General features: G+C 47.9%; 2 protein-coding genes and 1 long non-coding RNA gene across 7 annotated transcripts in view; 1 reads left to right on the top strand and 2 right to left on the bottom strand.

Annotated features, from left to right (window-relative positions):
• Positions 1-301: 301 nt before the first annotated feature.
• On the bottom strand, positions 302-6,042 carry LOC120407952 (perilipin-3-like). 2 transcript variants are annotated; one of them, XM_039544356.1, is made up of 8 exons: positions 5,993-6,042; positions 4,457-4,536; positions 3,525-3,720; positions 2,748-2,830; positions 2,363-2,648; positions 1,497-1,687; positions 1,165-1,284; positions 302-1,055 (listed from the first exon to the last, which is right to left on the bottom strand). In XM_039544356.1, exons 1-8 carry the CDS (start codon positions 5,997-5,999, stop codon positions 687-689), a joined length of 1,332 nt encoding a protein of 443 aa, XP_039400290.1. In that variant the 5' UTR covers positions 6,000-6,042; the 3' UTR covers positions 302-686. The 2 variants fall into 2 exon arrangements, with proteins under 2 accessions (XP_039400290.1, XP_039400289.1); XM_039544355.1 differs by having other exon boundaries at positions 302-1,058.
• A 6,488-nt stretch (positions 6,043-12,530) lies between these two features.
• Positions 12,531-27,698, top strand: part of LOC120407953 — a 41,818-nt gene continuing 26,650 nt past the window's right edge. Inside the window, exons 1-2 of the long non-coding RNA XR_005600349.1 lie at positions 12,531-12,712; positions 13,552-13,626. This is a non-coding gene — a long non-coding RNA (uncharacterized LOC120407953). The remainder of the gene's footprint in view (positions 12,713-13,551; positions 13,627-27,698) is intronic.
• The window catches only part of LOC120407951 (stimulated by retinoic acid gene 6 protein-like), a 35,495-nt gene continuing 22,884 nt past the window's right edge, over positions 15,088-27,698 (bottom strand). For 2 of the 4 annotated variants that reach the window (XM_039544353.1, XM_039544351.1), the window contains 8 exons: positions 26,274-26,355; positions 25,586-25,735; positions 22,299-22,347; positions 22,085-22,202; positions 19,340-19,459; positions 18,414-18,577; positions 16,872-17,009; positions 15,088-15,792 (listed from right to left, as the gene is read on the bottom strand). In XM_039544353.1, the coding sequence (XP_039400287.1) occupies positions 15,656-15,792; positions 16,872-17,009; positions 18,414-18,577; positions 19,340-19,459; positions 22,085-22,202; positions 22,299-22,347; positions 25,586-25,735; positions 26,274-26,355 (958 nt within the window). In that variant the 3' untranslated portion in view covers positions 15,088-15,655. Of the gene's footprint in view, positions 15,793-16,871; positions 17,010-18,413; positions 18,578-19,339; positions 19,460-22,084; positions 22,348-25,585; positions 25,736-26,273; positions 26,356-27,698 lie in introns of all 4 variants that reach the window. The other 2 variants (XM_039544354.1, XM_039544352.1) reach the window with 2 other exon arrangements.

Genomic DNA, 27,698 nt, shown 5'->3' on the forward strand with positions numbered 1-27,698 from the left:
CTGGGTCTTTCCCTCTGTTAGTTGATCTCAGAGGCTGTAGTGTTGCCTTGCTACCCCCTGGAAGCCAGATGAGTGTTCCCAATGGGCTGTTGCCTCCTATTTGAGAAAAGTCTCAAAGGAAGCATGTCAAATGGAGGTACCTGAAGAGATGCCTTCACCCAGGAGATGGCTCCAGAATGGCTGAGCTCCTGCCAGAGAAAAGGAGGGTGGATGGGTGTGAAGGAGGCAGATATGTACAGTACAGGTGACCCTTTTTGTATAGCGCACGAGCTGGGGAGGGATCACATTAAGCAGACAGCAATTTGCATGCAGTTGAGGTTTATTGAAGTTAAACCCTAGTTTTATACAATACAAAGAGCTAGGAAAAAACCAAGCTCAGCAGCATTTCGTATGTACAGAGGAAGACAGCTGTATGTTGGTCACAAGCCATGTCCTCAGAGAAGCAGACTAGCCCTGTAAGGGGTGCAGTCCTGCATGATTAACGATGCCACCCTGTAACTGGTAAATGGTTCTGGGGAAGTGTGCCTGCGGAAATGACCTGCAGAATTAAAGAACCTGAATAAGGAAGAGCTGAAATCAGTCCACCATCTGCCGAAGCAGAACCACGGCCTCAGCAAGGAGACCCCACACTAACTATGCAGGCAATTCAGTTGGATTCCTTCCAGCAGCAGGGAGAATGGAACCCTTCAGGCCTCCACCTTCTTTCCTTCCTCCACCAGCTCATCAGGACATGGTGTGGAGTCTCCAGCGGGAGTGAAGGGTCCCACAATCCAGTCCAGGGGAACATTCTGCATCACATATTCCAGCAGCTCATCCAGGGACTCCTGGGCCTTGGCCATCTTCTCCTGACTCTGGGCAAGGGCACTGCTGGACAGATCCTGGAAACAGCTGGCATTGGAGAAGGAAGCCTGGAGCTCTTCTATACTGCTAGAGACCTGCTGGGCCTTGTCCTGGATAGTGCTGGGAAGGCCTTGGATGCTGCCCAGAAGTGTAAGGCAGGTAGTTTTCAGTTGTTGGGTGAGGCTCTGGGACATGGCTAGAGCCTGAGCTTCAACCTGCTGGAGAAAGAAAGCAAGACAGACTGGAGTATCAGCAAGTCACCCTTACAGATAGGGGGAGTTTGCTGGAGCAAGGCTGTCAGGGTGAGAAGGAGAAGGAGAATACCTCTGAGTCTGGGTCCTCCTGCCCTTCAAACTTCCCCTTGCAGCACTGGAGCCACATCTGGTGCAGACGGTCCTGGCCATTGTGAAGCTTCTGATCTACAGCCTGCTTGGCATGGTTGATCTGCAGGAGGAGAGTGCTGTTAGCTGGAAACAGCAGGAGGTGGCTGGCAAGGAACCTCTCCCACAGCTAGCTATGGGTAGCAGGCAGGCAGCACTACTGCAGTGACACTGCTGGGCCTAGGAACGAACAGTGCCAATGGCACTGAGCACAGGAGGCTGCAGAGACCGTGGCCCATAGCATCTACAGGGAAGGGGAGAGGGTCATGCTCCTACCAGGTCAATGGTTCGCTGGAGCTGGGAGAGGGCCTCCAGGGTGCGCTGCCTGGCTTGTCTCATCTTCCCCAGGGCGTGCTGGTAGGCTCGCTGGCGCAGCGTGCTCGAAAGGGAACCCAGACGCACGTAGTAACTCTGCTGATCTGCAGGAGCCTCTCCTGGTCCTTCCACGGGAGTTGTTGCAAGCTCAGCTGCAAGGGGGAAAGATGGGTCAGCTGGCAGCAGTAGTGCAAGTAAGCCAGTATAGTCAGGTACGCTGTACCATTGAGACATTTATTGCTGGTATGCTGTACCAGCAAGACATTCGGTATCTGCTGAACACTGCAGGGCTCTCCCGGGAACCAAAGTGGCAAAAGGAGCAGAACAGCAGCAGCTCCTCCAGTGTGGCTGTACCACCCACAGCTGTCCCACCGTCCCTTCCATGCAGCTGCATCTCCTGTCTAGGAGTGGGGTTGTGTATGTGGGGTTACATGTCTCCACCTTTGGGTCCCTCCCATGAATCACTGTACTGGTAAGAGTTAAAATCTACTTGCACCACTGGTTGGCAGGGCCAGGATACAAGGCAGCTGCATTCAGACCTCCCAAATGCTTGTGGCCTACAGAATCTCTCAGGGCAGGTTTGGATGTCCTGCAGCACTGACCAGCCAGGGAGCTGGTAGCTGCGCAGGGAGCAGTGTCAAAGCCATTAGTCCAGCCTTCTTCCATCAGCTAGAAGAGGGCACAGCATGAAGGAAGCCAAGCTATGCTGCAAGGGAACCTCAAGGAGAGGTGGCTCGTTTGGCAGCTCAGCTGTGAATGCTGGAGTCCAAGCCATGCCCCAAGACATCAGGGTCGCATTGGTTTGTATTCAGCAAAGGGGTTCTTACCAAGCTCCTCCTCTGTCATGGGGAGGTAGTGGTCCACCAACTGCTCAGATTTTGCCAATGCCATGTCCATGCCACTTGCAGCCATCTGCCCCATGCTGGAGCCCATCACTGTGCTCATGCTGCTGGTCACTGCAGATTTGGTCACCTCCACACTCTCCTGAACAGCCCCCTTGGCCACATCCACCATGCTGGTCACTGCATCTTTCGCCTCAGTGGCCGTGCTGCAGACTGCATCCTTGGCACCCACCATTGTGGCACGCACTAGGTCTTGGGCATCCAAAGCCACCTAGAGGAAAAGGGGTCAGAAGAGAGGCCACTGAACACCTAGCAGAAGTGAAGGGCCCACAGCCTCAGCCAGGACCAGCCTGGACACTAGTGTGGTTACCTTCTCAATCGGCTGCTGCAGGATGGGGAGCTGCTCCTCCAGTCTGTCCAGACCCCTACAGGCATATTCATTGGCCGCTGCAACTGTAACACAACCACAGAACTAGTTCCCTCAATTCCGTCATGTGCACCGATCTTGTGGGGCTGCTAATGTGTACATTGAGGGACTGGTGTTCCTAAGCAAGTGTCCCCAGGTTACTGATGGGGAAGCCAAGGAAGAGGGGTTGGGCAAGTTGCCCAAGGCTATGGAGCCAGTCTGTGTCAGAGCCAGGTTTAGCATTCAGGAGATCCTGGCTGCCACCCCCAGCTTCTCCTAGAGGGTTTCGGAGTCTCCAGTGCCTGCAATGGGCTCAGATCCCTTTAGCACTGAAGCTGCAGCCAGTGCCCTCTAGCAAGTATTGCTCCATGGCATTAGGTGCCATACTCCATGCATGTGGCTGTGTGCCACTGGGCCAGCCATGCACACCAGGGATTGTGCCTGGGCACTGCCTCCCTCTAGGCTGGCCCAGCTCAGCACTGGTACCTGAGCAAGAGTCACCAACAGAAGCTGCTGCAGCCATCCGAGCCGCTCTGGACAAGGCCAGTGCCTTGGCCGAATCACTTCTAGGAGCTAGGAGAGGTCAGTGGCACAGGGGACGGGAGTCTGCAGATTCGGTTTGCCACCAGTTGGAGGTAGAATTCAGTAGTGGGCCTAGAGCCCTGTAGGCTGAGCCTGCAGCCAGACTCACCTCCCCTGCCATGCACACATGAGTGTTCCTGCCTCCCTTCCCTTACTCACGCTGTGGCTCCAGATGGTCCAGGATGGGCTGTGCCCCGGTGATGGCAGCAGAGGTGATGGCCCTCACCCCAGTCTCTGCCACCTCACAGACAGCTTTGATGGCTGGGTAGGTCTCTTTGGTGGCTGCATAGCTGGCAGAGGCCATCTCACAGGCAGAGCTGACCAAGGGCAAGCCAGCCACCCTGCCCACTGCAGTCTGAGGGAGGGAAAAGGGGAGTCAGCTGGGGGAAGAGCTCCTGGCTTGTCAAGGTGCCCCCCCCCCCCCATCTTTCTTTCTGCAACCACTGATTCTGTAGGAGACTGTCCTCAGAGCTAGGCAGCCTGCTGGCCCTGTCAGCAGGGTTTCAGTGGCCTGCCTAAGACAGTTACCCACTCAGAAGCCTGGTTCCATTGGAATAGCTGCCTATATTCAGCAAGATCTCAGGAACGCTGTTTGCATCCTGGCATGCCCACCAACAAAACAGAACTGTGTCACAATCTCATTCCGTCAGTAAGAGCGGGAACAGAGCGACTTTGTCTTTCCGAGTGCAGTCTCTCCCGATCGGGAGCCATGTCTCTGTCCAGCACCTGGTACAATGCCCCCCTCCTTTTTGGGACCCTTGGGCACTACTACAAAAAAGGGATTTGCCAGTGTTACAGTGCAGACAGCATTCACAGGGTCACCAGTGCCCGTGCTCATCCTGGCTTCAGGAGGCACTTCTGGGCAGTGACTACACCATTCTGAGAACCAGAACTTGAAGCATCGGCTAGTATTTGTTAGTCTTTAAGGTGCCACAAGTACTCCTGTTTTTTTTGCGGATACAGACTAACATGGCTGCTACTCTGAAACCTGTTATTGTGGTTATGAGTCCCCACCTCCAGCAATAGGCACATTCAAGCCAGAACAGCGACTCCAGCTGCCAAGCACACCTGCCTCCCCAGGAGGGACCCACCTGTTGCTCAGGTGCCTGGATCTCTACCTGTGTTTCATTTTCATTAGCAGACATGGTGGAGTGAGATGTCCCTGCAAGACCTGAAAAGGAATATTGAAGGGCTATAGCAGGAAACAATCAAATCAATACTGTTTAAGGACACCAGGAGAGCTGCTCCAGCTCTGTTTTCTCCAAGAGCCAGACCAGGTTGTGCCCCTGTAGTAACTCTCTCTCTACAGAGAGAGCAGGCCATTGCGTTAAACCTTTGATCCAAGGCAGGCCCAGAGAGACAGTTCCTCGAGCCCAGGGATGCACTTGTAACCCACACCTTCTGGGTGTGGTGTTCTGTCCCATCTAATGGCACCAAGACCAGTTAGAGAGAGATTAATGAGTCTGCTCTACAGCTGTAGCTAGCAGGCCTTGGCTTTTAGCTCATGCAGTAGAGACTCATGCATTTAGTGCCAAAGGTCCCAGGTTCAATCCCACCTGCCAACAACCAGGGCGTGTCAGTGTTGCACATTCCCAAAGCTTCTATTCAGTTTGAGACCCAACAATGCCTCACAAGGGGAGGCATTGGGACTGTTCATCACAGGTACCCTCCTAGTTCAGTCTTTTCCCAGATAGTGCCAAGGTTAATTCCATTACAGTACAATTACTGACAAGTTATCCTGCTGAAGGTAGCAGTCATTGACTACACACAGAGAATACTGAATTGAGACAGTATCGCTGGTGAGTGTTGGGACCTCTAGAACAGCTAGAGTAAGTAGTGTTTCAGTCTCCCTGGATATTTAATTACATAGGAGATCGCCACTAGGGCAGACTGGTTATTTTAAAGCCAATTTAGCTGGTAAGATACAAGTATTTTCTATTATCAGTTAAAGACTGATCTGTTAAAGAAACTGAACTGGAATCTGATAACTGGACACCATCACCCCTAGAGGTGAGAGTGAGACCACTAGTCAGAAAGCATTTCCATTATGGGAAGGCACCAGGCTGGTTTTTCTTTAGTGTTTCCTGCATCATCTGTTTGATATACATATTGGCTACCCAGCACCCCAGTCTCAGCTGAATCAGCCACCTCAGCCAAGTGTTTCCACCTGCAGATCGTTATGACAAGCCAGAACTCAGACCACAGCCAGAAGCCCCAATCCCCATCCAGGAATGGGAATAGCACAGCTTCACTCAGGTAGAGAGGTAAGGGGACAGTTTTGCCTATAGTTCAGGCTTTAATTTAGTTCTCTTTGTTAAATATTCCATTCTCCTCAAGGGAAGCCTCCATCTCCTAGAACATACTATTAATCCAGGCCTCCTGGTTTGGAAGGCAGATAGTCCAGGGAAGGAAACTGTTTGCTCAGGAGACTCAGCTATTACCTAGAGATACTTTACACAAGTACAACTACCAAGCACTGAAAGGGGCTAAGAGATTCTGATCATTCAATCCTAGCTACTACTGTCAATCAGGCAACACATCAGGTCACACTCTGGGTAAGAAAAGAGCCCCCACCTAAACATCCTAGGAACCAGAGATACAGTATAGAGCTTAACTACAAATCTTACCAAACATCCACACTACTAATCCTTCAGCAATACTAGGACCTACCCCTTGCTCAGCCATTATATTCCTGTGATGATGTCATCATGGGGCAGGACACACTTGACAGACAGCTCAGGAGACCAATCACACAGCTGCATTCTCTACTTTGCCCAGTGAGGGCTGTGAGCACCCTGAAAGGTTACAGGGTTTCAGAATTGCCAATTTTGGTCGGATGTATTCCTGGAGGTCTCATCACATGACAATCTTTAATTAAAGATTAATCTTTAATTCCTGGAGACTCCAGGACAATCCTGGAGGGCTCGCAAACCTATCTTCAGATTATGAGCTGTTTGGGGCAGGCCTTTTACTCTGTGTTAAGACAGTACCTAGCACAATGGAATCCCAGTTCTTATTTTGGCTTCTAAATGCTTCTGTAATACTAATAATAATGCTTCATATTCTTATGGTGCTCCAGTTGTTCTCTCTGGAGAGCGCCTTTACACTCCATCTCCCTGGTGATATTTTCACTATAGAAAGTTTTTGTCAGTAAAAGGATTTAAGAGAGGAGAGTGCTGATAGCTGATGCATTGTTTTGCTTTCCTGCCCACTCCAGAAAAGGCTGAGGCAGTTTCTCTGGCCCAGTTGGCACAAGCTGCTTCCTCAGTTCATTTATAGCTTTCGTGTTAGTGGCATTGTCCAGGGAAGAGAACATGGCACAGATTTGTAAAGGTATTTAGCTATTGCCCCACTCAGCATTGCAAGGCCTAAGTGACTTGGGCTCAGAACCTCAAAGGTAGTTAGGTTGCCCCACACTGGGCAACAAGGGGTTAAGGAACTGCTCTGAGCTCAGCCAGCTCTGCCAGGCCACATCTGTAGGAAATGCACCAACTGGAGGAGGAGTTAAAAGGCAGGAGAGCCACTCATTTGGGGGCAAGCCAGAGAAGAAAGTAGACCTGTTTTCCCTAAGTAACTGTCCATAGGTCCCTCCTTGAGGGAAGGAAAGGCCTGCTGCAGACACAGCCTCTGTGGGAAACATTCCTCTTGCCTACGGATATGCGTGGAGTCCCCCCTTTAAGGAGGCTAGTCCTTGGTTCTGCCCCCTCACCGTGGCTGGGACAATGAGCCCTACTCCTGGAGGAGCCCTGAAGTGGATCCCCCTTGGCTGGAGGAGCCCCAGGCTGGTTGAAGCCTGGAGGCCCACCTGCTTGGAGGAGCTCTGGGCTTGTACCCCCCAAGCTGCCCAGGAAAAGCCACAGCATATCTTATAAAAAGCTCAGGTTCCTCTTTAGATACTCCATGCAGGTTCTGGGGTGGCTGACCAAATGGTGTTTGCTACTCAGCTTCCTGGGTTCATTAGTAATCTCTCTGCAGTCCAGGGAGATTACTGATGAACCCAGGAAGCTGAATAGCACATATCACTGCCTCAGCTGCCCGGGAACCTGCATGGGGCATAATAACGCCCCCCCACACACACCACCAAACCCACAACTGGGCATCTGGCAGCACCAGGGGAGTCAGAGTCTCTCCTGGCCTACTGTCCCTGCTGCCCATGCCTATGAACTCTGGCCTGGATTGATCCCCTTTATTTTTGTTTGGATTACCACAGTAGGGGAAAGCCTTGGGCTGAGCTGGGCCATACCACTTGAGGAGGCAGTTGTCCTCATGCTGCATTACCCAGATGGCAATCTTGGGACAATTTCAGGGATGTGGTAGGAAGTGGGGTGAGATCAGGCTCCCTTACTACCAACCCCACTGCATGTCACTGGCCTAAGCCCTGACCACTAGGTGATGCCACCCTCCCAACCAACTTGGATGAGGGCTGTCACATTGCCACATACCTTTCAGGATCTAGGCTGTAGAGGCTATGTTTTAGTGCCAATCAATGGGATGTAGGCTACCAAGTGCATACATCGCTTTTGAAAATGAGATATGCCCTGCAGTGCTGAGTGGAGCAATGCCTGTATATCAGGGGTCAGTCAGTTTTTGCCTACACCAGTGAGACTGATTCCATAGTGAAATGAGTGAATCTACTTTACTTTTCCCCTTTGCTGAAGTAGTTTCAGGAAATCTTTTCTCATCATTATTAAGAAAAATGCTCCAACATCATGAGCATCACAAGTGTAACTCTTATTGTAAGGTCCCAGCAGGGAATAAACTCCCACCAAGCGGAGAATAATGCCACTGGTAAAATGAGCAAATGTCCTTGCCTCTGGAATCAGCAACTCTTTTGAAGGGTATTATCCTTTTACTCATTTGCTAAACTTGTCATCCACTTTAAGGGGAAGTTGGAGTGAGAAATGTACATATATTTCTTAACATGCTTTTCAAAGCATTCCTACTCCACTGTGTGTGGACTAGAGATCTAAATCTGCTGCAATTTCACTGAATCTTTCTGCATCTCATTTTAACCATTCTTAAATTGATATGCTGGTCAAAGCGGCTACCTCTACATATAGTAATAAGAGGTGTGTGAGCCAAGTAAAAAGAAATGTCCTGATTGGCCTGAATATTAACCTTCTTCAGGTAAGTATGCCCAGTGGTCTGTGATGGGATGTTAGATGGGGTGGGATCTGAGTTACTACAGAGAGTTACTGGGTACTGGCTGGTGAGTCTTGCCCACATGCTCAGGGTTTAACTGATCGCCATATTTGGGGTCGGGAAGGAATTTTCCTCCAGGGCAGATTGGCAGAGGCCCTGGAGGTTTTTCACCTTCTTCTGCAGCATGGGGCACGGGTCACTTGCTGGAGGATTCTCTGCAGCTTGAGGTCTTCAAACCACAATTTGAGGACTTCAATAACTCAGACATAGGTTAGGGGTTTGTTACAGGAGTGGATGTGTGAGATTCTGTGGCCTGCATTGTGCAGGAGGTCAGACTAGATGATCATAATGGTCCCTTCTGACCTTAAAGACTATGAGTCTAAATACCCTGGAAAATCTTAGCGGGTGTCTTCCACTGCATGTACAAGGCAAAGCATGAGGCCCAGGCCTGAGAGAAGCTTCTGGTGCTACTTGAAATCACTCCCTTTGTCCCTGAATGTAGTGCTCCCCGGATGCACTCTTTGAGCACCGTTACATCTATTTGACAGTCTCTTGGCTGCTATTTGGTGGTCTGGGTGCTGTTGGTGATGAAATTAATTTTCCATTTTAAGTTAGAGCCATTATTATGCTGCCCAACAAGAGCATTGTCTCAGTCACGGAGATTTCGCAGGGAGATCTTTCACATACAGTGTGTTAGGTTCCTCCTTTGCTGGTCATAGCATTTCCCAGCTGCACTTGTTACAGCCCCAATCCTGCAACTAGGTATGGGTTTAACTTCAGCTGCAAGTAGTTCAATTGAAATCAATGGGACTGCTCATATGCTTATAAAGTTAAGGACATGCATAAGTGCTTTCAGGATTGGGGGACTATATTTTCAATTTGTAGCTCTGCACCCTGCAAATTAGAAGAATCACTTTCGATTAAATTAGGGTGATCAGATGTCCCATTTTTATAGGGACAAGTCCTGTTTTTTTGGGACTTTTTCTTATATAGATGCTTATTGCCCCACACCCCCTGTACCATTTTTTCACAGTTGCTATCTGGGTCACCCCAGATTAAATGATCCATGGAACACTGGGCACTCATTAAACCTTTTGCTAGCTATTCTTTCTTTCCCCTGGAAAGCTAGCTTGTTTCCAGGCAGCATGATCTTGAATCAGGCTGTTGTTAAGGTCTTTGCAAGCAGGATCTGTAAGGTTTTTTCTACTCTACAAACTGTGAAGCCAATTCACAGTAGTGAGACAAGACTTTCCCTCCATCTGACAGATGGTCTAATTGAGAACAGATGGGTTAGTGAGGAATACACCCACTGAGGTCAGCGACAGAAGCAGGTAACAGCACGGGGAAGCTGGGCTGGCTGTAGCAGTGAGGTGGGTCCCCAAAAAGAAGGGCATCAGGAAGGCGTGGAGATATCTGGGTGGCCTAGGTGTGTTTCATTGGGAGCTAGATCCGTTCTGATAATGGAAGTGGGAAGGCTCAGATGCTAAGGAAGAGTAATGGCTGGTATTATGGTGGATAAAATATGATTTCATAAAAGTGACCCCAGCAATGTTAAAGCATATTAAGTTTCCAGACTATGGACTGTGTAACAGCCAGCACTGCTAATCCAGTGACACAAGAGCCCATGAAGTCACTGTTAAGGATGGGCATTACATTGCAAGTTTGAAAATGAGGTCTAGGGGTATCTAGTAGAAACAAGTGAAGGCCTTATGGAGTGTTCTCATCAGCATTCTAAATAATGTAGACACTGGGGAATGCCTGCCCCCCACAGAAAAAGCAGGCTTTCCCCTTCTTTATTTGCTGCTTAGGTTAGGGGTAGATCAGGTGTGTCCTGCTGCAGCCCTAGCACTACATCAATGGCTTCTGTTCAGAGATTACACTGTTTATGGCGTGGGAGGGAGATACTATAACACCTTTGGCTGCTTTTTGCTGGCCCTGGAAAGAAAAGAATTGGTGCCTTTGAACAGGCTTGAGGAAAGCTACCTAAGTTGCACAGAAAAGCTGGGGGGAGGAAATCAGCTACAGCTGCAGTTGGTTTGGTCATATTATGGGAATTGAGGGTATCTGGGCACGAGTCCCCCCCATTGTGTAATGTGCTTCCATTTTGTGGTAAAACTCCTTAGATTTTATACCTAGCAATTAAAATTAACTTCTTTTCATGCAGTGCTTTTAGTGTTTGAGGCCTGCTGCTATTTTGTTGTGAAACAGTACCATGGAAGATACCAAATGCACTTGAGAAGCCACTGAGATCTTGTAAACTCTCCACTAAATTGCTAGTGTTAGATTGTTTCACATGCCAGAGCTCGTTCTGTACCTATCCCACTTATCTGAGCAATAGTCATGGACTCTCATTAAAAGATCAACCACTGCATGTATTTATAGGCCACCACCATCCCACACCACCTACTAGGGATTTTTTAAAAGCTTTCTTGCTTTAGAAAGTTATCAGAAGAACTGGCCGTGATCTAGTGCAGCACAGGACTATGTGCTGAGAGGCATCTGGAGGGTCAATGCTTGGGGTGTCAGGAAAAGGCTGGGATTGGTAAGGGGCCATTGAATGAGGAAGTTGGTTCCTACAGGGGGAGAGTTCAACACAGAAGCTTAGAGTCTTGTGACAAGTGTTAGGCCTGAACCCTGTTCAGAGAGGGGAGCAGATAGAAGAAATGACTCTAGCCAGCTGCTCATCTAACAGACAAGTATCTTGTTTATGTCGTCTTAAATCAGAGATGAGAAAGTAAATGTGGCATAAGGCTGGGTGAGATTATTTCAATAGTCTTAACAGAGCCCCAGTACAAAAGTGGGGTTCATTGCTCATGTCACCCTGCTGCTCCGAGGGCTGGGAGTTTGGAGTGTGCCTATCACTTCCTGGACAGAGACAGTAAGGCCTGCAGGGGCCTGGAAGGTTGTGCTTGTGCTTCCAGAGGGTTGTGGCTTCAGGGAACTGATCCACAGCAGACAGAGACAAGATCTCCTCATGCTAAGGGCAGGTGGCAGTGAGATGCTTCAACCATGCATACCCCTGGGGAGCACCATACAGGGTGAAGATTAATTTTGGTATGCAATCATTTACCACCACTGGTCTTCACTCTTTTCTCTGCCTCCCAGATAGGCAGGTAACTCTTCTGGGTAGAAGTGTAGGTAGTAGAAGCCACAGCATGGGCAGCACTGACTAGGGATGGCCTGGCCACTCAGCTTGCTACATTCTGGTGGGAAGGAGAAATATAGAATGAATCTCAGTGAAATAGCCTGAATGGAATTAGACATTCAACTGTTCCAAACTAACAATCTCTCACATTTGTGGTCTCCTGAGTAGGATGAGTCCCAGAAGTGGGGAAATCTCTGGTGCTTTAAATTAGTTTGAGTACCAGGAGAAGCTAGGTGTCAAAAGTTCATTACTTTTTACCCCTACTTTGTATTAGCGTGATGATTTGTTGCCACATCACCTGGTGGATGGCTTGTTAGCCAGTAGATCAGATCATGCTGGGCTCTCAAGATTTTCAGCCCAATATTAACTCAGTCAGATTCCTTCAGAGGTTGTGGGGGAGAGTTGGGCAGGGACAGAAGAGAAGAAAAACTCTGGAGTTACAAGCATTCAGGACTGGAGAAAGCCAGCAGTTTTCTTTTTTAATTTACAATGCTGTTCCACCCTGCACGTGATGATACTGCCCTCCCCTGGGGTGGCATCACCTTCATGTTCATTCAGTCCTAGAATCACTGTAGCAAAGGCTGTTGGACTGTAGTTACACAAACTAGTTCTGGAAAACAAGACAATGGTTGTCCTAACAGTTGCCATCGGTTAGTTGGACACCTAGAACAGCCCATGATGCAAGATGTTTTTGTTACTTTCTCAGAAACCATGGTGAAGTTGACAGTCACTGAAAGGACAGAGGGGGATTGTTAAGGTGTAGCAGCCAGCAAGTTACCCTGTTTTATAGCATGGTTGGAGTGAAGAGACAATATGCAGTGCCAGCCAGCATGGAGAGGGCACAGAGAGACCCGCATTTTAGAATGCTGTCACTCCCAACTGAGGCAGTTGGGAGTGACAGTTGGGCGGCTCAGGCCAGCATGGAGGAGGGAGCAGCTCTTGTGTGGCCATTTCCCTTGCCCATCCTGGCCCACGGCACTCAGCGCAATGGCTGACAGAAGGGCTCGGCAGCTCTGGGCTTGGCATCTCCAGGGGACCCAAGACAAGCAGCCTCCCTCAGGTGCAGGCACACTCCTGGCTGCTGTCCATTCCTGCCCCAACAATATCTGCCACCTCCCAGTCACAGTGTTGGAGCTGAACCAGCCATCACTGCTGCCTGGCATGGAAGTGCCAGACCAGAGCCTGCCAAGGGGTGACGGAGGGTGTGGGGATGTGGAAGGGCACTGCCTATGACCCAGTATCCACAGGGATACAGGCTTAGTTAGGGTATTTATTTAGCTTCATACCCTATGCAGAAAAGCACCAAGCTAGGGCTCTGGGTGCCTCTGACATAGGTTAAACAGGGTGTGGATAAAAGTCAGATCCTGCCAGAAAATGAAGGATCCTCCTGGATCCATGGAGACTGACTGGACTCCGGATTTGTTGGCACCATACCAATGGTTGGAGAAGTGCTTTAGGTGGGGCAGCTTGGGAGTTCGGGCACATAAATTGACAGGGTGTGTTGTTTTCTGGCAGGATCTGACTTTTACTCACACATGAGCTGGTGCCTAGCAACTGCAGTGTAACATGCTGCATCCTGCAGCCCAGGGCAGCAGGGCAAATGGGAAAGGGAAGGTTCCACATCCCATGGTGAGAAAAGAGACAGTCCTAAGCATAGGTGTACTTTGACTTCTGTATTTGGGGGGAGCAGTTCCAGTCAGACCAATGGGGCTGTGTGTGTGTGTGGGGGGGGGGGGACTAATTCCACACCTGCCTGAGGCTTGCAGTTTGCCCTCCCCAAAAGTACGCCCATGGTCCTAAGGTCCATGAGGGAGAGGGGAAATAGGAGATACTTGGGGACAGGTTTTTCTACATGGTGAGGTCAGTGACCATCCTTAACAGCTTTCTCTCCTCTCCTAGCTTCCTGGCTTGTGAGCTCAGACTGTGGAGGTGGGCGTCTGCAGAGACAATACGTTGGCAGAGCTCCAGCTACAGGTATGTCATCTTCCTTTCCTGATTCAGAGTATTGTCTACAGTATTTGCTGTTCTTGTGGAGCCGAAGGCTGTCCTTATGACTCACTGTGACTTCAGTGGAGCCAGGATTTAACACTAGGACTCAGGAGTTCTGGGGCCTATGGAAGCTCTGCTACAGGCTCCCCATGTGACCTTGGGCAACTCACTTAATCTCTCTGTGCCTCAGTCCCTCATCAATAAAATGGGGATTGAAACAGGGTGGCTTGCCCCATGGGCTGGAAAGCCTGGGGCTAAGTCAATCATAATGACCGGATGAGCCCCACCTGAGAGGAATCAGGTGATTCCAGTATAAAAGGAGCAGGAAGGTACATTGAAGAGGGGAGTGGAAGCTCAGGAAATTGTGGCACAGAGTGAGACAAGCTCAGTGGACGGTGAGGCCTGGGGGAGAGAGAGCAAAGGCCCCAGGCAGGAAGGCCTGAGAGGAGGAAGAGAGAAACTGGGTTGTGTATGGACTTTGTTTTGGGGAGACGTTGAGTTTTATTTGCACTCTTTTATATTAATAAACCCAGACCCCAAGGAGAGGTATTTCTTGACCAAGAAAAAGCCTGAAGTGAAGTTTATTTGAATAGTCCAGAAGGGGAAGAAGTTATCTATGGTGTGACCATAAGCCCTGAGGGGGTGCATGGGAGACGGCTGGCCCACCCTCTGCCTGTTTAGATTGTAGGCTCTTCAACAACTGCAGCTTCCTCTCACTATGTGTATGTACAGCATTTACCACAATGGTGCCCATGTTTGATTGGAGACCTCATGTACTCTGTGAGACGAATAAATATAAATTTTTAACTGTAATGTCATGATGATCTGAAAAGCAACATGTTATGTTCCGACTATAAAGGTAGCTGTGCAAAAGACTTTAACTTTTAGGTATGGAATTAATCATCATCCTGGGATACATGTTTGTATGTTATTAAAGACTTGTTGAAGATCCTCAGTGGTATTGAGGGGCTGGGGACTGCTCAGATATGTGTGTGTAGAGAGAGGACATTGAATACCATAAAAGGGCATGAACAGGACCAGAAGTGAAGAATTTAGATGGGCATTTGTAGATAGAAGTAGAATGGCTTGGAGAAAGTGTGTGATAGGCTTGTCAGAAGAAGGGGACCTTCTTCCCACCACCCGCAACAGCTCGACTAGAGGAAGGTGATAGATAATTTCCCATCTTGACCATCTCAGGGTGAAGCAGCATGATAGGAGAACCTAAGTGTCCCTGTGCTGATCAGAGTTCAGTGGTTTGGTAGAATGAGAGAGGCAAATCCACTCCTCTGACCAGATCAATCTTAGAAGTACATACAGAAGAAGAGCTCTGTGTAAGCTTGCAAGGTTGTCTCTCTCACTAACAGAAGTTGTCTCCAATAAAAGACATTACCTCACCCATCTTGTGTCTCATCGGTAACTAAAAGCTATTAGGAAACAAGAGGCATCAGTTGTCAGCTACTTATAATTGGATTGTAACTTTTTCAAACTCACTGCCGGTGTTTCACAGTTCATTGCACATTCATTAGTCCCTGCACAGGCTCTGGCACAGTTGGGAATTAGGACAAACAAAAGTTGTGCTTGCTGCGAGAGGAAAGGTAGTACAAAACCAAACTCACATTGGAGCCTTGTATTCAATGGGGAAATTCGGTTCTGTCCCCTTGAACTTGCATACTTGGCAAAATGAGAGAAGAATGGTCCTTGGCCCCAACCAGGCAAGGAAATATTGGCTAAAACCAATGTACCTCGATTTGGTTTAAAACAATGAAAATATTGCTGGGGTTTATAGTGATTTAACGCAATTCACAGCTGTCTGTTGGAAACACATGTAATGCACAACAACCAATGACAGCAAGTGCTCTGGACATCCATTCCCACAGCTCTCCTGTCACACCAGGGCTGAGGGTCCTAACTGCTCATAGTGTATAGCTCTGAAACAGAGCTCCATCTTCTGAAGGTCCTAAGAGGCAAGTCACCAGCTGTTCAAGAGTCTTCCAATTTCCAGGTGCAGAGTAAGCTAGACACAGGGGTTCTGTGGCGCAGCACTGGCACCGGACTGCACGTTAGGCTTCCTGAGTTCAGTGAGTTTGGGGTTGTTAAGAAGGGTGTAGAGCAGCAACCACCGTGTCCTGGCTCTGGTTGACACTCTGGGTTCTAAAACGAAATAAATACAGAACTCAACACACTCCACTTCTTTTTCTCTTGTAGCTCAAAAACTAATGACCAGCTCCTCAGCTGGTATTAGTGGAGTTATATCAATAGACACCCACTGAAGATTCATAAATTCCAAGGCCAGAAGGGACCATTGTGATCATCTAGTCTGATCTCCTGTACAGCACAGGCCAGAGACCTGCTCCACAATAATTCCCACAGCAGATCTCTTAGAAAAATATCCCATGTTGATTTAAAAATGGTCAGTGATGACCCTTGATAAATTGTTCCAATGATTAATTGCTCTCACCATTAAGAATGTACACTTTATTTCCAGCCAGAATTGTCTAGCTTCAACTTCCAGCCATTGGATTGTTAGACCTTTCTCTGCTAGATTGAAGAGCCCATTATTAAATATTTGTTCCCCATGTAGATACTTATAGACTGAGATCAAGTCATCCCTTCACCTTCTATCTGACCCAAAAGACCTGTGAGGCCAAATTCTCCTCTTATTTACACTGGGTAACTCCACTGACTTGAGTGGAATAGCACTGGTGTAAGTGAAAAGAGAATTTAGCTCAGAACACTGTCAGCACCACTTGATAAAATATCCTCCCTCCACCCGAGGGCCAAGAGCTCCACCTTTGCTGCATGCATTAACTTGAAGACACTGCTCACAGATATGACCCTTTGTATAAAACAAAGAGCACAGCAACGTTCAATAAAGGGTTATGGTCATAAGATGACAGGCCATTTTTGTGGGCCTTAGGGCTAATCTTTCAGACCCACATGTGCAGCCTGATTGACTTCAACTCAGTTGCACCCATATAGCTTTGAGCAGAAATGTCTCCTTATTGCATATGAATAAGAATAGCCTCTGCACTTAGGTGTGCTGAGATAATATGACAGGGTCTATCAGTTCTCATGCCTTGCATCTGATCATCAGCATGGGAAGCAGAGGGAGGTCAGAATTCATACCAGAGATAAAGTATTCCCAAAGAGTAATATGATTTTAGAGTTAAACAGCTCACAGTACTCAGTGAAGTGGCGTATATGTTAAATACTCCAGTCAAAGTGCTTACCTGCTATATTATTGAACAAATAGTATTTGGTGGATTTGTGCAGTTTTTTCTCGGCCAGAAGAATGTGACAAAAGCTGAGGAGGGTGGGGTTAGTGTGGTAGTGGTCCATAAATATCATACCAACCCATGTGTTGAATCCTGCATTAAAAAAGGGATACATATACAGAGATGTGCAGCTTAACTCCCTTCCCAGTACTGCATTCTTTGTGCACCTGAGACTCCTATTCAAGTCAGTAGGCATTTGTGAGAACAAAGAAGGCAGGTTCAGGCTCTCCATTCATATACAGCCACAAGCTTTTCAACCCAAGTCCTCCCTGGGCACGGTGTGGGTGTAGGGAGCCTTTGACAGGTTGGGTGGTGCTTGCTCCACCACTCATCTTGAGGGGTGAGAGCACTGGAAGAGTTAGGATTCTTTCATTCAAAAAAGAAATAAAGAAAGAAACAATATTTGTTTAACTGAGGAGTAGTAGTTCACAAAAGTTAGGCCATCCAATCAGGAAAGAGAAACCATACCATGTGACTGAAGTGGCCAGTCACAACATTCAAACAAAAAATTCTGAATATCAAGGACAGTCTGAATACTAACTACAAAGAGTTTGTAAACAACCCTCAGCTCAAATGTGTTTGTGAACACACCAGGCCTTTGGAATAATTAATTGTGATCTGGTCTCAGAAAATTAATAAGCAAGGAGCAATAAATATATTGACCAGCTGTAGTCTAAACTCACAAGTCCAATCCACAAATAAATTACTGATTCTACATTTTGAAAGAAAACTCCCCTGTGGGAGCTTTATTCTTTGGAAGCTTCCTCTTTTTGAAAAATGTCAGTGGGGGAAAAATAGTCATCTAATATACACCTCCAGCTTCAAACCAATACATGGCAGTAATTAGCTCAAACCCATCACTGCAGAGGGGCAGAATCTATGCTTCAGGGTTTACATCTTTGTGTAGTGTTTAATGTTAAAGAAAGCCAAGGACAAAATCCTGGGAGAAGTGGAGTGGCAGCATCTGAGTAGAATAACTGAACTATTCTGCCTGCACTGTTTTCTATAGCACCCATCACCATAATACCTATGATGGAGCCAGAGCTTGCTGTACAGTGCTCCAAGAAGGAGAATCATATGCTTGCCATAGTGGCTGCTACTGTAAACCACCCTAGGAGATGAGGGGTCTTTGTCCCCCTCTAGTGTCTGACCAATGGAAAAGGTTAAAGAGTGCAGCATCTCCCAGTTACAGCAATCAGGTGCTAGAGGCTTGTGCTTTTAGCATGGAAGATCTTGGATTCAAACAATCAGGATTCGTTACACTATTAGCTCTCGGATACATGTAGGGAGGCCAAGGCCCTGGCCACGTACAGCCTGAGCATGGCTTGTACTATATTCTGCCTTGCTCCTTTGCAGGTGTGTTAGGCATGAAGAGGTTCCCTGTAGATGCATCAGATGTTTGCTTGAAAAGCTCCAATATTCTTTATGAGAGAGCCACCAAATGGCAAATCCCCATATAAGCTATCCATGCAATGCTCTGACGTTTCGTACACTTACCCATGTCAGCAGCTTCATACCCTTTCTGCATTATAGTCCTGTCTATCCGTGCAATCAGCCAAGTTCCCAACAGGACACTGCAAAGCAGTCTGAACAAACAAGCCCCCAAGCCCAGGAGCACATTGTAGAAGAATAAAAAGTAATTGAAGTTGTGGAAAGCTTTCCTGCAAAAGAGGGGAAAATCCACTTTCACACTCAGTGCCCAATCATGGCTTTGGTTTGGGGCTTCAGTGTGCCACAACAGCTCACAGGGAACTAACAGATGGACCAAAGACACAAAGGTTTTAGATCCTGATCCACCCCTCATCCCCGGCCCCACACCAGATCCCACAGCCCCAACCAGAGCCCTACCCCACATGCCTGCCCCAGCCCAGAGCCCCCTCCTGCATCCCAAACCCTTCATCCCCAGTCCCACCCCAGAGCCTGCACCCCCAGCCGGAGCCCTCACCCCCTCCCGCACCCCAACTCCCTGTCCCCTCCCAATAAAAATGAACGAGGGTGGGGAAGAGTGAGTGACGAAGGGGGGATGGAATGAGAGGAGGGTGAGACCTCGGAGAAGGGGAGGGGCAAGGGTGTTTGCTTTTCTGCAATCAGAAAGTTGGCAACCCTAAGATTCTTGGTGCTGAACTTGCAAAGTCCTTGCACTCACCGAAGTATAAGGACTGCAATGAGGGGAGACTTTTAGGGCCCACTCCCCCGCTTCCCTTTGGCTGGCCTGAGCACAACAGACCCTGTAGCCTCACTTACAGTCCCCACTGCATACCTTACCCCCACCTTACTGCTTTGGGATTTGGCCCAGATCTCCACACACTCCCAGTTGCACGGTGTTTGAAATTCAGACCCTTTGTATGAATAACCCCATGCAGTAGGAGACCCTTGTCTGGAGGATGCAAGACCATAAGGGCTATTTCTTTCCTACCACTCACCTGTTATTGAGAGCTAATGGCTTCTGCTTATCATCTGGCAAGATCTTTGGCTGAAGGAAAAATCTCGCAGCGATCTTGATTTGTAATATCATGAGCCCTGTGGCAATTCCAACTGTAAGACTGTAATAGAAACGGAAAAGAGAAATGACCCTTTTAATATGGATGTTGTGGTGAAAGGGGCTGGGAATATAGCCTGGTAGAGCCCCTGGGATATGGGAGGAGAGACCTGCATTTGATTGCCAGCCCCTGGGACTGATTCCCCACTGCCCTGTGCAAAGGAAGAACAAAGCAGGCGTGAAATGCCACCATTCTGCTTTGCAGGGTTTTACACCCACTTCGCACAGGTGTAGAGGAAGATGCTACACCGCCATCATGCACTTACCTGTGCTGTATCTCAGTGGTTCTCAACCTGTGGTCTATAGCTGTCCACCCCCCACCCCTGGGTCTGTCTAAAGGGTCTGCAAAGGACTTAGACTGAAAACTGACTGACCAGAATTCAACTCTATATAAAGAGACTAGATTTCCAAAGGGGTCTGCGCCTCCCTTCTGTTATTGGGGGTCTGTGAATGAAAAAAGGTTGAGAACCACTGCTCTATCCTGTGGAGAATTTCTTCCTGACCCTCTGCATGGCCCAGACTGTGATACCTTTATACATGGGGTAGTGTCTCACCACAATTAGCTCCACTGGCTGCAGAAGGGCTGCTTAAGGAGTAAGATGCCATTCAATGGGGCAGATTCTCCACTTGAACGGGGGAGGCAGCAGGGAACCAGTTGACGCTCCCTGATCCTCAGCCACTTGGTTTTGGCACTAGAAAAGCTGCATAGGACCAGCAGTAACGTACGCAACCACCATACAGTGCCTCAGGGACCATAGGCTAGTGGAGAATCATGTGTAGCAAAGCTCCACTCTGCCATACCTCCCTCCTACCCCAAGAGCTCCACTAAGACACTGTCTCCCTCATGTTATGCTGAGGGTGAGGGTGAGCAGCTGGCACAATCGGTATCCACCACCTTTAACTCCACTGGAGAGCTCACCTGCGCAGGGAGAATTCTCTTCCTGCTTTTCACTGGTAGCTTTAAGGCCACGAGCCCCGAAGTGGCTTTAGCAAACCAGAAAATTTGGCCCAATGGGAATGAGGGTATTGGAATCTAGCTGTCCTTCTCAGAGCACAAAATGAGCACAGAGGAGGTGTGCCCTATGTAATATCCATCCAACCTAGTATCAGTGCACCTATTGTCTAGTAGTCCTTTTTAATTCTTACTAAGATATAAAATCTTCCTCCTGCTTTACAATGCTCACAGAATAAGCCTTTTTATGATTTTTTTAAATAATTGCTCATTCTAATTCTGTGGCTACTGGTCTTATTGTCTGTAGTCACCAACTGGCTGAAGATAATAAACCAAAAAAGGACCGCCCTCTGCAAAGATTTCTGGGATTCCAGGAAGTGAGTGGCTTCAGGAGACTGTCAGGAACTCCCTACAGGGTGCTATTAGAGGCTTCATTTGCTGGGGGGCAAGAAGGGCTATTGCCCCCACCCCCAGGCCTTGGTTTATCCCTCCCAGATTTTTCATAGGTCTATAAGCTCCATTATGTCTTCCACGCCTCCCCCCGCCTCCCCCGACTTTGCAGGATATAATATAAGCATATTTAATTTTTCCTGTGCTGACACAATTTTGCCCCCCTCCACCTTCAAATTTTTCTGACATGCCACCCTGATTCCTGAGATCGTGGGGGAAAAGAATGCAGTTGGCCAGGCAACAAAAAGGGCAGACCCTAGACCCATATAGGTGGGCCGGTGGCTCTGCCTTCAGGAAGTGGAATCAGCTGTTATATCTTATGAAGCCTTGAAACAGTGATAACCAATCTTTGCCAAACTGAGGACAGTGCTGGCAACTTGCCAGGAGGCTGAGAGACACCGTTAAGAGAAGAGTGTGGCTGCCTGATCTTTAATGCAGAGATGTGGGCCGTGGAGATTGCAGGTCCCAGCGTGGAATGCTTCCTTTAGATTGAGCAGTCAGGACATTAGATCAAAATGGAGCAGTGCTTGCTGGGACCTCCTTGTCCGCATTAGAGGTGAAGGTGGAACATGGTGGACAATGGATTGCATTTTGGCTCAGCTCGTATTCTTATGTGCTTTCACCCTTTGATTATCCATTGTCAGCCAGGCCCCTCATAGTCAGCATTCTCCTTAAGATGGGAAAACAAACAATGTGCTTAGATCGCAAACCTCTCAAAAATTCCCCACAGGGAAAACAAGTTTAAAGATCTGCTGATCTTTGGAAAGGTTGCATGGCACATCTTCAGAGGAGGGCTGCTGGGGCTATGTTTAAGACAAATGCAGAATTTATGTTATGTGACAGGGTTATTCAATAGCGGCATGAAAAAACCCTCCCCCCAACCGACATAAGTTTCACCAGCAAAAATGCTGGTGTGAACAGTGCTACGTCAGCAGGAGAAGCTCTTCTGCCAACATAACTAACACCACTTGTTGGGGGTGGTTTAATTATGCTGGCAGAAGAGCTCTCTCCTGCCAGCAAAGAACAGCTATACAGGAGACCTTACAGCGTCAGAACCGTGGTAATACAGCTGTGCCATTGTAAGATCCATAGTGTTGACATAGCCTATATCTGTCACAGGAACCTGTCTTCACATAGGTACCTCTTGTTATTTTATAGACCTATAACTCTAAATCAGCGCAAAGAAAGTGAGATAACACCAGAAATGTGTGAAAACAATGCACTTACATCCCAATTGCCAAACCTTTTGCCATTTCCAGCCCTTGGCCATGCTGTATTGGCAAAACAAAACTGTACATGATCATTACACCAAACAGACACTGCATCACGTGAATGATCAGGTAGCCTGGAAAAGAGAAAACACATTTCTTACTACAGAGGAAAAGGGCAACCACTCTAATTTTGGTTGAATGCATGCTTATGCTGAAGGCTTGGCACGTACCCCATAATATGTATGCAATTTGCCAACCAGAGTATCTTGCTATTGCTGCCTGAGTTTAAAAAAAGGAGAAGGACAGAAGTTTATGATGTTGGAATTGCTGCATGTTTGATCAGAGAAACAAAATACATTCTTAGGCCCTGATTCTGGTCCTCATCCTGCCGGCTCCTTTGTGCCACCTTTCAATCACAGGGCCTGATTCTCATTGTCCTTCATCTTGTTCAGCATTTACACCAGGGCAGAGTGAATGCAAAGTGGGTGTGAATTGATCCCATTCTCACTGGTAACAGTTTACCCCCTCTCTGCAATGGGTAAGTCACTGGACAAGGTGCAGGGCAACCAGGAATCAGGTCCAACCCCTTCATCGCAGACCCCAGGGCTGGACTGAAGCATAAGGAAAGGTGGAGAAGTGAAGTGAAGTATGTGCTGAAAGTGGAAGGAGATCAGAGGAACCTGACTTGGATTCCTGCACAGCTCACACAAGAGACCTGAACACAACTACATTTACCCATAATTCTACCTGCAAAGCTGCCTTTATAGCTGTTAGAACATGTCTGAAGAATTGTTTTCCCATTCACTTCTATGCAGAGTAAGGCTCCAGTCCTGCAAACATACAATATGCTTAACTATAAGCACACAAATAGCCCAATTTGGTCCTAGTCGATTTGCTTACTTAACTGTGTGACTAAGTGATGGGGTGTTAGTCACCCCATGTTCTAGTACCCTCACTTTCCTGGATGGCAATCTCCATAGAGTAAGGATTGTCATTTGTTATGTTTAGTGCAATGTGGATTTGAAAAGATGCCATTTCTGATGTTCTTTGGGAGACAGCTTCATCATTCCGAATGACAAACCAAACCACTGACATTGTCTGTACCGGATAATAAACTGCTGCTGCACGGGGGCCGCTTTGATGTGTGGAGTGCAAAGTTGAGGGGTGAGTGGCTCTCCTCCTCTGCTCCATCCCTCCCTGAAAAGCTGACAATGCCCTTCCCAGCATGTCAGCTCTGGAGGTGTGAATGCAGTATGAGGAGATCACTGAATAGCCAGCAGCGATTAATTCCTGGTCCTTACACAATGGCTGTAATAAACAAATGTATGGCCCTTCCTGTGACAGCTTGTTGAGAGACATATCAGTGTTAGACTGAGGGCTGGTCTGCTCTGAAAATTTACTTCAGCATAGCCATGTCTTTCAGGAGTGTGAAGAATTCACACCCCAAGAGACATAGCTACGCCGACCTAACCCCCAACAGCATTCCTCCATCGACCCAGTTACTGCCTCTCAGGGCTTGTCTACACTACAGGTTATGTTGGTATAACTTATGTCGCTCAGCCACCCCCGAGGGCTTGTCTATATTACCCGCTGGATCGAGGGGCAGCAATTGATCCAGCGGGGGTCGATGTATCGCGTCTAGTTTAGATGCGATAAATTGAGCACCGAGCGCTCTCCTGTCAACTCCGGTACTCCACCAGGGGGAGAGGTGCAGGCGGAGTTGACGGGAGACTGTTAGCCATCAACTTACCGCAGTGAAGACATTGCAGTAAGCAGATCTAAGTACATCAACTTCAGCTATGCTATTTATGTAGCTGAAGTTGCGTAACTTAGATCGATCCCCCCCAAATGTAGATCACACCTGAGTGAGGTAAGGCCTGGTCTACACTACAAGTTTAGGTCGAATTTAGCAGTGTTAAATCAAATTAACTCTGCACCCGTCCACACAACGAAGCCATTTACTTCGACATAAAGGGCTCTTAAAATCGATTTCTGTACTTCTCCTAAGTTGCATCGACCTAGGTGCTGCTGTGGAAAGCACTATTTTAGCAGGAGAGCTGCTCCTGCCGACATAGCTCCTGCCTCTCACAGAGATGGTTTTATTAAGCAGAAAGGAGAGGTCTCTCCCGTCGGCACAGGGCGTCTCCACCAGACGCTGCATCAGTGCAGCTGCACCACTGTTGCACTTCTAGTGCAGACTAGCTTTCCGGGACGGGGATTAACTAGAGTGATGGGAGAACCCCTTCTGTCACTTCCGTGAGTATCCACACTGACGCACCCCAGCGGTGAAGCTGTACCACGGCAGTATTTTAAGTGTAGTCATAGCCTAAGAATGCTAAGAGCAAGTAGCAATAATCTCAGGCCTGGTCTACACTAAAAAGATAAGTCGACCCAGCCATGCTGCTCAGAGGTGTGAAAAGTCCTCACCCCTGAGCGACGTAGTTAAGCTGACCTCACCCCTGGTGTAGACAGAGCTAGGTTGCCAGAAGAATTCTTCCATCGACCTTCTACTGTTTTTGGGGAGCTGGATTTCCTACCCCTCCTGTCAGCACAGGTAGGGTCTACACTGAAGCGCTACAGCGGCACAGCTGCAGGAGCATTTCAAGTGTAGCCAAGCCCTCAGATACCACAAACCTTCACCTCGGCTGCACAGTGTTCGTAAGCTAGGACTGGGGACTTTTATCAAGAGGGTGGGGAACAGGACACCCAGGACCCCACTAATATGAATAGAGTGAGAAAAACTTGGACAGAATGGAAAAGTGGTCTGGGTTTTGCTTGAGCACTGGAACTGTTCATGCTAAACTGCAGCAGCTGGTGTATGTGGGCCCGATTCTAAGTCCATGATTGTACACCCGATGAAATGTTTAGTGGCTCCCTACAGTGAAGCTGCAGTGGGGAAATCCCAATTTACACTGGTGCAAACCAGCTGGCTCATCTGCAGTGCTCTTAGGGTATGTCTGCACTCCCTGCTGGATTGGCGGGTAGCGCTTGATCTATCAGGGATCAATTTATCGCGTGTAGTGTAGACGCGATAAATCGATCTCTGATTGCTCTCCCATCGACTGCTGAACTCCAGCAGTGCGAGAGGCAGAAGCAAAGTTGACGGGGGAACCGCAGCCATCGATCCAACGCTGCGAGGATGTGAAGTAAGTAATTTTAATTCAATCTAAGATACGTCGACTTCAGCTATGCTATTCTCATAGCTGAAGTTGCGTATCTTAGATCGATCCCCCCCCACAGTGTAGACCAGGCCTTAGAGTGCCTGTCTGGGCATGCCTCCTCCAGAGCAAAGGCTTGTGGCTGCAGCCAGGCACGCCTCCCCTGCCAGACTTTTCAAATCGTCAGTTCCAGCCTGATGCTGGCTTCCCTTTCACTCCCTCCACCCTGGCCAATGTTTGTGTTCCCTCCTCGCAGTTGTTGCACAGGAATCAAACCCAAATGCCAGGAAACGGAGCACGTCTCTATGTGACTGAATATCAGTTCAGTTAGGAACCACTTCTTTACTCCACCTACCTACCGGTGCTGTGTGCGAGGAGTAGCCCAGCCCTGCTAGTGAGGCAGCAAGGAGAGCTGGAGTGGGTGTGTGCCTCAGCCGCAGGGTTGAGGTGCTGGTAATAGTAAGATCTGGAGAACAGTGAGGCTGGGAATCTGCACCATTTCTTTGCTGCTGGAGGAGTTCAGCATAACTGTCATTTAGTATTAGCAGGTATATGCCTTTCTGGTGGAATAAATCCCCTTTACTCTTCCCATGCCCATTTCCCTCCCTTTGGTGCAGTGTCCATGTCCCACCCCTAGACCGTAATACAGCAGCTATCTGATTTGGACCACTCTGAATCAGTACTGCAGGTTACTTTTGGCATAAACCTGCCTTTTACATTAGTTTTACATTGTGAAGCCATCATACAATGAGATTAGCATGCTCCAGAATCAGGCCCATGGAATATTGCACCGACTCATTAAAACTATGGCCTCCTCTTGCAAAATACTGGAGTGCACGTGTAAACTACATTTAGGATGACCAGACATCAAATGTGAAAAATCAGGATGGGGGTGGGAGGTAATAGGAGCCTATATAAGAAACAGACCCAAAAATCGGGACATCTGGTCACCCTAACTACATTCACGAGTTGCCCCATTCAATTCCAAGTGTTAGCGAATCAGAGCTACCGGCTGGGAACTTTTGGGGAAAAGCAGTGAGAACTTACCACGCTTTGAGAAGAAGCAGGCTCATGAGATCTTAGTGGAAGGAAATGTTTCTTCCCTGCCCACAGCCGCTTCATGTGTTTCCTGAATAAAGGTGTCAAAATTAGTTTTAAAAAGTTTCACACAAATAAATTGGAGATTTTATTCACTCAATAACTTTGTTTGACTGTTTGATCACAGAGGAGCTATATCGGATGATTTGATTGAATGTCAAAGGGCTCAGCAATCTAGACCTAAAGGCATCATTGATTAATGCAATAAACACAGAGGCAAGGGGAGCAATAGCACACATTGTGTGTTATTGGGCATGCCACCCAAAGCACAATTTTGGTATATTACAACACAATACAATATACAACACTGAAGGATTATCCTTTGCTTCAACAGGAGATTTACCTATCTAAGACTCAGTAGTACATCTGTAAAATAGAATCTGGTCTACGTACCATACAGGCTAAGAGCACTGTAATTACAACAGGGGCCTTATATGAAAATTGAATCCAAAATTGTGATTTCAAGAGTAAAAGACAGTGGTAAAGTGTAACCTTTCACCAAGACTGTGTGTGTCAAAACTCCCGTTTAAAGTTAAACCGCTGATAGCCACTGAGTACCAAAATACAAAAAGAGAAGTATCTGTCTGTAGACTAAGGACTCTTGCTTATTCTTAGAATAAATAACTTTGTTTTATGTGTATGGCTGAATGAAGATGAGTGATTGATTTTCTGTTATTTCAGTTGCAACATTTTGCTAGCTCTGTACTTTTTCCAATTTATTTTGGGTTCTTGAGTTGGACCTTGTATGGGATGGTTGAGATAATCTCTGTGGACTGACCTATAACCAGGAAGAGTTGATCTTATCTCCTAAAATGTCTCAAAATATTTTCAGGTCTGCTGACTGACTGATGTTCTAAGCCAATGCTTACTGGCAAGGAAAGTCTCTTTATTTGCATGAAGGTGACCTAATCCAGCCCCACTGGGTGATGTTTATGACTTTAGAGGAGGAATGCCCCATTCTGCTTTGCCAAGAAACTCCAGAGTAGAATAAGGGTTCCAAGGGGGAGGAATCAGTCAGGGCACCATCCTCAAAAAATGGAAGGAAAAGAAGAAGCTATTGCTTCTGGCTAATGGCCTCTGGTGTGGTGATGCCACCAGGCTTGACAAAGGGCTTGTGCTGCCTCCCCTTTCTCACACAGTCACTGAGGTGCCAGAGTCCAGCAACACACAACATCCAAGATTTGCCATCTCCAGGCAAGCAAGCCCTGCGGTTCTCAAACTGTGGGCCGGGACACCAAAGTGGGTCGCAAACCTGTTTTAATGGGGTCACAAGGGCTGGTGTTAGACTTGCTGGGGTACGGGCCAAAACCGAAGCCCGAGCACAACCACCCAAGGCCAAGGCCAAAGCCCAAGCCCCACCACCTGGGGCCAAAG

Source organism: Mauremys reevesii, linkage group 6 (assembly GCF_016161935.1).
Source record: "Mauremys reevesii isolate NIE-2019 linkage group 6, ASM1616193v1, whole genome shotgun sequence".
Classification (NCBI taxonomy): domain Eukaryota; kingdom Metazoa; phylum Chordata; order Testudines; family Geoemydidae; genus Mauremys; species Mauremys reevesii.